Here is a 10,986-nt window from a genome sequence, read left to right on the forward strand (position 1 = left end):
CACAGCACTCTTACACTGCAGGCTCTAACTCAGGAGGCTCTAACTCAGGAGAGGACCTGAACAATATCTGATTTACAAACTGCTATACAGTTTACACTGGATTGAAACGTGGAGAAATCCAAATTTGAGACACCTTCAGTTTGTCTCCTTTCATACATTTTGGCTAAGCTCTATCTGCGTCAGTTTATTCAGGTTGCAGGAGCCATTTCTTTAAGACAGATGAGTGTTTTCATGGGGGAGCATTGCTGAGAACTGACAAAACTTTACACTGTCATTGTCGCAAGCAGCAGGACATCTCTGAGAGCAAACCCTCATCCCTTCATCCTTCTGCTCTGCCTCAGAGACCAGATCAAATAGAAGCTTCTGAACTGAGTGGGATAACAACTACAGTGACAAAGTACCATAGTACATTCAGCCATGATGACTTAAGGTGTAATACTCCTGAACTGTTTTGTTATGCGCTCTGAGGCCTCTGAAAGCCTCAGCATGAATAGCTCTTCAAACCAGCTTCATTGTTATCTCAATAATAATAAACCAAACAGAGACACTGGGTAAATGAGAAAGGTATGTGACTGATGTATCTGCTTCAAATGAGTCTCACATGGTTTGAGTCAGTCAGGACTGGCCTCCATGAAGCAGACTGACCTCAGTTTTAAAACATCTAGACTGTTCTTTCTCAAGACCAGAGGGATGTCTGCAGGATCGATCCTGCTCAGCTTGAACTAAAAGCTCCACCAGGTCTGTCCTTAAATGGTAACATGCTCCTTCAGAGGCATTTCATAACTTCTCTGAGGTCAAAGACAGACTCATGGTCTCCAGTATGGTCTACAAACACACACCAACACACTCAGAGTTTCTACTCATGAAGAGATGAAAGAAGAGACCGACAGCATTTCACGCTCCCGTAGGCCTACCTGAAATTCTGGGTGTGAAATGATCTGTGCCCTCTCTGCCTGCGGGCAAACGGGATCACGCTGAAGCCCCTCATATGCAAAGTTAAGAAACACACCTCGAAGCTCTGCAAACGTTTGCCTCCTTAATAAGGAACAGTCTAGAAACACACAACTTACGTGTTGCTCATCCGGTTCGTCGCCTTTCGGCGCATCCAAGGCGCGTCGTGCCGACCGCAGCGTTCCCCAAGGCGGACGCCCGGCATCCGGAAAGTCCCCGAGGCACAGGGCGCTTAGCACCAGAGCCTCCTGCCTCTGTTTAAGCAGTTCCAACTCACACAGGCCGGCCAGGCTGGCCTCCAGCCGCTCCTTATTGCGGCTTCGCTCCGCTTTCATAGGTAGAGCTAACGACGCGAACATGATTGTGAAATATTCCAGCAGTTACTTTCCTCGGACCCCTCCTACTGTGCCCCAGACAACAAGAAGTTGATGAATTCGCCACTCGTCCTTCTCTGCTGGTTCTCTACAGAGGAGATAGCGGCGGAGGGCTGCAGCTGTGGAACAAACCGCTGTCCGGTGCGGACCCATCCCCGACTGCGTGAAGGCTCCGAGGTTCAGCTTGGGGGGGGGGGGGTTGAATCATCCTGACGCCTTCAGTCAGCCAGTCAGCTGGAGTCTTACTGCTGCTCTCAGCGCTAATCTCTGGGAACTGTTTCACTAAAAACAGCAGAAACTACAAAGACAGCAGTACGTGTTTGAAAGCGTGTACTCTAAAAACACTTGAATCCACATTTTCACAACATCTTCCTTTTAAACAGTGGAGATGAACCGCAAAGTCGTCATGGGCATTGCGCGTCACCTGGTGGCTATAACAACAACAACAATAATAATAACAATAATAATAATAATAATAATAATAATAATAATAATAATAATAACAATAACAACAATAATGACAAGAAGAAGAAGACAAAGAAAAGGAAGAAAAATAATAACAAATTTAGTTTATAACTTTTACACTTTGCATCACAAAGTTCTACAAATAGAAACTTGAAATTCTATAAAAATGACAAGGGTGAAATCAATTGAGAGTATATTCAGGACCCAGTACAATATTAACACGAATAAAACAGCGAGTTATAGGACATCACAGGTCTGCTAGATCCAAGCAGTAGGAGGGAGCCAGCTTGAAGCAGAGTGTCCAGTGTCTTCTATTAGTGGAATGCTTTACTAAAGAAGTTGTTTTTTTCAATGAATCCACTGTCTGTGGGGCTTTTATGTGTTCACCAAAGGTGTTGTAGAGGCGGGATGCAGTGAAGCACAAACCATGGTCCCTCATTGTGTGGAGCTTGGTTTTTGGTTCTGAGGAGGCAGTTTGAGTCACTAGATTGGAGGTGTCTCGTGGTGGTTTGGGGGGTAAACAGCTCTTTAAGATAGGGTGGGGCATTGCCATGGATGCACTAGTGGGTGAGGAGGGAAAATTTGTACTGAATTCAGAATTTAGAATCTTTTGTTTACAGTTCTGTCTTTTTTCTCACTGATCAGACTTTTGTTCTTAATTTCTCATATGTGCCGCCTAACATTTTGCTTGAAATTTCTGGCACAACCCTCCCGAGTTCGGGGGGGGGCTTTGTGAGGAATGCCAGTGACACCCATCAGATAGTCTGCGCAGTAGTAAACCATGGCGGTTTAAAATAAAAAATTCAATCAGGAAAGACTAATATAAAGGAACAGAAGACAGAATGAATGCGATAAGATTTATTGTGTACAGAAAAAGACTTTGACGCTTAGACCCCCACAGGAAGTCAATCAATCCAATCCACTTTATTTATAAAGCACATTTTACAAACAGAGCGTTACCAAAGTGCTGCGCATCAAAAACATAATAATAAAAAACGTAAAACAGCTCCACCAGTTCTCATTAATGTAATAAAAATAAGTAACAGTAAACAAGAATACACTAAAACAATAAATAGTACATAGAATAATAAATACAAATAAAATAGATAAAATAAGGAGAACAACAATAAACTTAACACTAAAAAATAACTAAAAGAAATAAAAGACACAAAGGACCACACAACTCACGCAGTGTTAAAAGCCAGAGAATAAAAGTGGGCCTTAAAACAGTCCACTGTGGGGGCAGATCGGATGTGGGGGGGGGCAGAGCGTTCCACAACTTAGGGCCGACCACAGAGAAGGCCCTGTCCCCCTTTGTTTTAAGTCTCGTCTTAGGCACCACAAGCTGGGACTGGCCCTCGGACCTCAAAGCGCGCGCTGGAATGTAGATTTGGAGAAGGTCCACAATGTACTGAGGGGCCAGTCCATTCAAAGCTTTAAAAACAAACAATAAAATTTTAAAATCAATTCTAAAATTAACAGGGAGCCAGTGCAAAGACGCAAGAATCAGACTAATATGCTCATGTTTTCAGGCCCCTGTTAAAAGTCGTGCTGCCGTGTTCTGGACTAACTACAGGCGGGAAAGGGCTCGCTGGTTAATACCAGAGTAAAGGGCGTTGCAGTAGTTCAGGCGACTAGAGATAAAAGCGTGCACGACTTGTTCAAAAAGATTAAAAGATAAAAATGGCTTGACTTTCGATAAAAGACGAAAATGATAAAAACCCGATTTTAAAACGGCATTGACCTGTTTTTCGAGTTTAAAATCACTGTCTATGGTGACGCCAAGGCTGGTGACTGTAGGACGCATATAAGTGTTAAGGGGTCCTAAGTCTAAGGCAGTATTGCCAAATATGATGACTTCAGTTTTTCCCTCATTGAGCTTTAAAAAATTTTGAGATAACCAAGCCTTGACGTCACCCAGACAGTCAAGCAGGGGTGTCAGGGGGCAGTGGCCATTTTTGGTTATTGGGACGTAAATTTGGCAATCGTCCGCATAAAAATGATATGAGACACCATGTTTTCTGAAAATCTCCCTGAGTGGGAGGAGGTAGAGGGCAAACAGGAATGGCCCACGGATTGAGCCCTGGGTGACTCCGCAATGAGCAGAAGCAGAAGATGAGGAGGAGTCCCCCAGCCTCACTGAGAAGGACCTCCCACTCAGGTAAGACCCAAACCACTTTAAAGCAGTCCCCCTGACACCCACACAGTTTTCCAGATGGGATAAAAGAGTTGCATGGTCAACTGTGTCAAAAGCAGAAGACAGGTCTAAAAGCATTAAAATGGCAGAGCTACCAGAATCTGCAATTAAAAACAGGTCATTAAAAACCTTTAAAAGTGCAGACTCAGTGCTATGAAACGCCCTGTAACCTGACTGAAATTGGTCGAAAATGCTATTAGCACCCAAGAAAGGTTGCAACTGGGCCAAAACACACCAGAATCTTTGAAAGAAGTGGTAGTTTAGAAATAGGCCTGTAGTTAGAGAAGTTTGAAGAGTCAAGGCCAGACTTTTTAATCAGCGGCTCAACCACAGCTTTTTTACAAAAGGAGGGGACCAAACCAAGAGCTAGGCTGCTGTTAATTATCTCCTCAACCAAAGAGCAAATACTGCTCCAAACCTCTTTAAAAAAGCGGGGAGGCATTGGATCTGTGGGACAGGAAGAAGGTTTGATTTTATTAACTATCCCTGTTAATTGAGTGCTAGAAGGGTCAGGCGCATAGTAATCTTTCGGAAATAGTAGGCAGGGGAAACAAAGCAATAAAGAAAACATAAAGAAGGTCGAATAGGAGGTAAGCAATGAAAAGGGCACATAAAAACGAAAATGCACAGTAAAGCAGAAATGCTAGATGGAACAGGTAAAGATAGAATGATGGAGCATGGGAATGCTACAATAGCAAAACTAAATAGCGTGGTTACTGATGCAGGGAAAGCTTCAAAATGCAGTAGAATATAGGACGGCATGCTTATGCAGGGGATGCTGAAATGATGCAGGGGAAGCTTAAAAAGAAATAAAATAAGGGATAGCATGCAGATGCAGAGGAAGTTTTTAAAGAAGCAAAAAAAATGATGCAGGGGAAGCTTTGGATGAAATAAAATATGCTATGACGTGCTGATGTGTGGGAAGCTTTAAAAGAAGCAACATGATGCAGGGGAAGCTTCAGATAAAATAAATTTGAGATTGCATGCTGATGCAGTGGAAGCTTTAACAAAAGCAAAATGATACAGGGGAAGCGTCAGATGAAACAAATAGGAGCTTGCATATTGATGCAACCCTCTCAGAATGGCACAAAGTTGTATTGGCCCTGCTTCCCATAGAGTATTTGACATATTGGTCCAAAAGGAAAATTGGAACATTTCATCATATATGGACTCTGTTTCTTGATTATGTGGGACCGAGAATGTGTTAGGTATTCTGGCAGATGCATCCTGGACTGAAGGGGGTTAGCTAAAAGAAGGGGCTCTGTTGTCTGTATCAGTTCATTCCCCCTATTTATCTATGTTTATTGTGTGTAAGTTTTGCCATGTTCATCTGTGCTGTGCCTGTATATAAATTCGGGGGATTGTGTTCGTTGGGTGGGAGAGAATAGAACAGAAAAGAATAGAATAGAACTTTATTGTCATTGTAACAAGTACAACAAAGTTGAAGTCACGGCAGCAATCCAGAAAACCAAAGTAAGAAAGTGCAAAAAGATCCATAAGAAAATAGATGATGACGGCTTGTCCATCATTCTCCAGTTCAGCCAGCCTCCACCTCCACAGGGTCCAGGACTGAGCTTCTTCAGTCATGCTCCATCTCTGTCTCCTGTATCCTGTCTGCTCATAGCAGGTGAAGCTCATCAGAAATCATCAGGTCTTACACCAGTTAGCATTGACATGCGACAGACTGCTAACAGCTGAGTTCACATGTAAAAAATGTGGCCATGGTTACATGTAGGATCTCCAGACAAACACAGGAGCAAAAATAATAAAAATATCACTGAAGCCACAAAAAGTTTATTGTTTATTTCGTCCACTAGATGTCACAGTTGTGCCATGTAGCACTGCTGAAGGAACAGAGGTACAAGGGAAATTTTAGGAAACATTTCATGTGTTTTACTGTCTTCTTACAGTGAATAAATGCTGGAGGAACTGTGGATAAGTCAGCTCCCTCCATGTGCCAATTATCACACGTTTCACAGACCTTCAAAACATTTTATTGCTCCATTCATCCCTTGTGGCAAGTGTTTGCAAGTTAAAAAAAGGTAAACTACTGGGATAGATTACAGATAAACTGCAGTGCGCATGTTTCGTTTCAACACAAAGTTGTCCTCTTTTTGCTCCTTTTAAGTTCTAGAGTTAATTTGATGAAAGAAAAAGAAGCATGGAGATATTTTTTTTCTAGGAGGAACTAAAAAGGGAATTTCTTCAGAGGCTTCTAATCAGACTTTCTCAAGTCACACAAAAATTGCCCCTCGATGTGGACTATTTCCAGTTTGTTGTCAACCAGGAAATGCAACTTTTTAGAACATTGTCCAGTCAGGTTGAGATGCCAGAGAATATCACCCATGCTTTTACTGAGCTGTTAGCACTGCACAAAGTCTGATTAGTGAGACCAAGGAGTTGAAAATGCTGACATAGCACGATGCATGTTCACTATCAGGGGGTGTGGCAGGGGCAATTTCTTGTCAGGAAAGAGTGTGCATAATCAATGGTCTTTATGCATTTATATATAATTTTCAGTAAAAAAAAAATCATCTATGGTAAAAAACAAAAAAAACAAATGCACTGTGAGAATTTGAAGTTAATTGTACTTTTGCTCTAATAGAATAGAACATCTGTGGCGAGACGCAAGGATGGCTGTAACAAATGTGCACTATGAGACTATTCACAGCCTTGAAGATGAAGGTCTTCTAGATCCCCCTGATAGCATCCACCTCTTTTGTGTCCAGAATGTTTTCCTTCCGCATCTGCAAAGGGACCTTGATGTCTTCAGGGTGGGTTGGGATAATCACTCCCTAAGAACAGAACAACAACTGTGGACAGTGGGACTCCTCCAGAATCCCACAGATACACTGAACTTGGCACTGGTACTAAGTAAGTACAATTTCCAGGAGCACCTTGTACTGTGTGTCATAGTTCTGAGTAGCATTGCTCCAGGTATATCTCGAAAAAAGAGAATATCATGAAAAAGTTTGATTTTTTGGTCTCTCATTTCTAAATTGTAAATCTATTTATGGCACATAGAGTGAAATTTTTAAAGCATTTATTTTTTTAAAAAAGTTGATTATTATGGCTCACAGATAATGAAACCCTAAATTCAGTGTCTCAAAGGTTAGACTATTGTGGAAAAAGTTGATTATTGTAAAGTTATGATGTCACGCCCAAATAAGCTAATAAACTCCAAACTCCTGCAAAGGTTTGCTGAGCCTGTAAATGGTCTTTCAGTCTGGGCCACAATCATGGTAAAGACTGCAAACTTGACAACGTCTAGAAGACAGTTAATGGCACCCTCCATTCTGTATGTACATTTTGTGCATACAGGAAAAATTGCATACCCAACAATGGACTCCCTGTTGAAGATGGACACCAGTATATCCACAGTTAAGGATTTCATCAGCTAGATCAAGCAGTTCAAAGCTCAACCTGAAAATAAAATGACCATGGCAAAAAAATATATTATTATAACAGTATTTCCTGACACAATATACTCTATATCCTCTTATAGCTCATCATTTCTAGCACATCAAGGTTATACCTGGTCAATTAACCTTCGAAACTGGTCAACTGCTACTGCATCACTGTTGAGAATAAATGGATTTATATGGCCACTACCTAGGTAACTGTAGGTCCAAGGGCTGAAAAAGGCTGGGGTTGGGGCACCTTGAGCCAAACTTGCAGCTAAAATCTCTCCTACGGTCCTATTCACAAAATAATTGCACAGTTGTATCACTTAAGTTAGAATACCTTACAAAAAGTAGAAAAGCAATTTCTGAAGAAATTGCGCTGTGAATGCAGAATGCTGAAGCAGCTTGCGCTGAATTGCTAATGCAGAATGCTGAACATGGATGACTGAAGATATGTCTGAAAATGCCTGAATGAAGTCTTAAATAACTCGCGCTGAAATGCTAAAGCAGAATGCTGAACATGGATGACTGAAGATGTGTCTGAAAATGGTTGAATGAAGTCATGCAAGGCTTGCACTGAAATGCTAATGCAGAGTACTGAACATGAATGACTGAAGATTTGTCTTAAAATGGTTAAATGAAGTCTTGAAAAGCTTGTGCTCAACTGCTAATGTAGAATGCTAAACATGAATGACTGAGGATATGTCTGAAAATTGTTTTAAGAACTCCTGAAAAGCTTGCACTCAACTGCTAATGCAGAATGCTGAATTAGCCTGCCATGAACTCTTGGATGAAAGGAAATGAATGGACGAATAAATGGAGTGGATGAATGAATTTAAAGTTGAAATGGTTGCTTCTATTAAAAAATTAAAGGAATGAATTACATTTTAAAGAACATTTTGGAAAGAACATCATGGAAATAATGAACTGACTGAGGGAAAATGCAAGTCAGATAAAATGTAATCCTGTGTGTCCTGCGTGTGAGTTTTTTAACCACTTAAGCCTGTAGGCTGAGGCTCATCTGAAACCAGATGTTGCCATGGTGATCATTGTTTACCAATTGCCATCAGAGAGCTGAGGCCTATATCACGAAGCAGGATTAGTGTCTTAGCGAGATAACTTCAGGGTTAACTCTCGATTACCGATACTCGATTCCTTTTTTTATCAGAGTAGATCACCATGGTGACCTACTCTGAATGCCTACCCTGCTCTGGAGCAGGATAAGTTGGAGGTTGAATACGATCCTATACAAAAGCCCCTCCCACTGGCCAATCGGCTTCTCAGAAACGATGGCCTGCCCCTTTCTCCCGAACCCGGTGGACAGAGGCACACAAGTTGTAAGAAGAGTTACGAAGAGAAAGGGTGTTTGAAGATGGATTAGATCCACTCGATCAAAGCGACGATTCCCTGTAAGAGAGGTATAGGTTCTCAAGGCCCGGACTATTCTACCTCTGTGAAATATTAGAGCCGTACATTACCCGTGCAACCTGCAGGAGCGGTGCACTGACTGTCCCACAGATATTGTGCATCGCCCTGTGATTCTTTGCCACGGGCAGCTACGTGTACTCTATCCGGGATGAGGAGCGGCTGAGCAAGTTTACAGCATCATGTGTTGGCTGCTGCCCTCACGTAATTTAGGGATTAATTCATAGCGTTCCCAGGATGAATGAGAAGGAGGTGGAGCCAGTTACCTGTGATAGGTAGCTGATTCTGAACAAAAGATGAAGGAATTGTAGCGCATATTTTGTCAATGAAATGTAGCTACATACAGCAGAACATGTCGCCAATTTTTTGGGAACATTTTAATGGTGAGCTGAGCTTCCCTTGTAGTCTTGCAGCAATCGCCACTGCCTGAAACAGACTTATCAGACGTGATGATGTTCTTGTATTTGTTTTTTATCTGCTCCCATGTTCCTCTGACTCCAGAAGGATTACATCTGAGAATGACATGATAATTGGAATACACGCAAGTCATTTGCACAGTAGCATTTATTATTTTATGAGATTTAGAAGTGTGATCACTATCATACTGAGCCACTGATGAGTAACTTAGGCTTTTAGACAGTCGCTATGCGTTACCATGCATTTTGCCTGCGGTTGGCCGCTGCTACCGTGTTCCCCCTTGCCTCTCTCCTTGTATTGCTGCATTATCAGCCGCTGCTCTTCAGCTGTGACATACGGAGCTTTCTTTGTCGCTCATGATTGTGATTGGTCAGCTGCCTCTGAGCCCTCCTCTTTTACGTGCGCGTTCACGGCTCTTGATGAGTCAATCCTGGGTTGAGTTACCGTGTTGATAACTCGCGTCGTGCTATCGATTATCCTGATTGCCATTGTTACGGTTACTTAATCCTGGATAGGTGTGAGTTACCGCAGATAAGTTGACCGCGCTTCGTGATACACCCTGATTAAAATCAGGGTGTAAAGGTGCTTGCAATTCTGACAAAAATAATAATCATGAAGCATGAATCAGTGTAATCTAAAATTGGATTTAAAAATTTGAATGGCTGAATCAATTCAAGAATTAAAGGAAGGAATTTAAATTTAAAGAAAAAAATCTAGCAAAATAAGGAGCTGACTCAGGGAAATGGAAGTCAAATGCTGTTAAAGTGTGATACTCTCTGTCCTGTGTGTGTGTGTGTGTGTGTGTGTGTGTGTGTGTGTGTGTGTGTGTGTGTGTGTGTGTGTGTGTGTGTGTGTGTTCAATCATGTGAACCTGTCTGCTGAGGCTTATCTGAAGCCAGATTTTGCATTGGTGATCACTGATAAATAAACACACACATGCATGTCTTTGTTCCTGGATGTTTTGATTAGTTACTTAAACAGCTGCATGAGATGAAAGGTTTCCACGGAGACCTGCTTGTTAAGGGTGCAGGTGCAGAACTTTGCCCTTGTTACTGTAATCTTCTGAAGATTTTGTGGCAAAGCAAGAGTCCGAATCTCCTGTCACCTTGCCAAAACCGTGAGGGCTAGAATAAAAATGAACACACCGTAGGAATCCTGAGACCCTGAGGAAGCTATCCGTCAAGTTTCATGCATGAAGGTCAAGAAATGGACCAATGAGAGTGATAGATAGATGAGGCAAATTTGACTGATCTCTGAGAAAACCCCTCAGGAATTAACATGGGTTGGGGTTTTTTTTGGACTTGTCATGACAGTTGGCCATTTTGTGAAAAAGTGCTCCATCCTTTTGCTTTAAAAACCACTTTGTCAGAAGCAGGACAAGCCTACCTCCATTTTGACATATAATATGCCTATGTGGGGCAAAAATTGTGACCAAAAGAGCAGTTTACCCAGAAATTTTCCAGGTTTTGTTTCCCCCTCTCCCCACTCTGTCGTTTGAATCTCCCACTCTAAGCTGAAACATTCCGTCCAATACACACCAATGTTAAACGGCTCGAAGAGCTGAAATGCATCATGACCTTTGAAGGGTCATTGTGAAGAAACTGTGAATGCTAGGAAACATTTGAAACCCACTGAATGAAGCCAAAAGATAGCTGAATATTTTGAAGTTTGAATGGAGTTTCTAGCTGAATGTATGACTGAATGAGGAGGGTTTGAAGCAGGCTGAAAAAATGTCCAGAAGAGAGGAAATTTT

The 10,986-nt window shown here is 41.9% G+C and overlaps 1 protein-coding gene across 1 annotated transcript in view; it reads right to left on the bottom strand.

The window, feature by feature from the left end:
- The window catches only part of LOC141791846 (uncharacterized), a 42,798-nt gene extending 41,330 nt beyond the window's left edge, over positions 1-1,468 (bottom strand). Inside the window, exon 1 of the mRNA XM_074672508.1 lies at positions 1,071-1,468. Within this exon, the coding sequence (XP_074528609.1) occupies positions 1,071-1,310 (240 nt within the window). The 5' untranslated portion in view covers positions 1,311-1,468. The remainder of the gene's footprint in view (positions 1-1,070) is intronic.
- Between the last annotated feature and the right edge of the window lie 9,518 nt (positions 1,469-10,986).

Source organism: Halichoeres trimaculatus, unplaced genomic scaffold, assembly GCF_033239565.1.
Source record: "Halichoeres trimaculatus isolate MK-OKI-2021-1 unplaced genomic scaffold, fHalTri1.1 fHalTri1_scaffold_6, whole genome shotgun sequence".
NCBI lineage: Eukaryota > Metazoa > Chordata > Actinopteri > Labriformes > Labridae > Halichoeres > Halichoeres trimaculatus.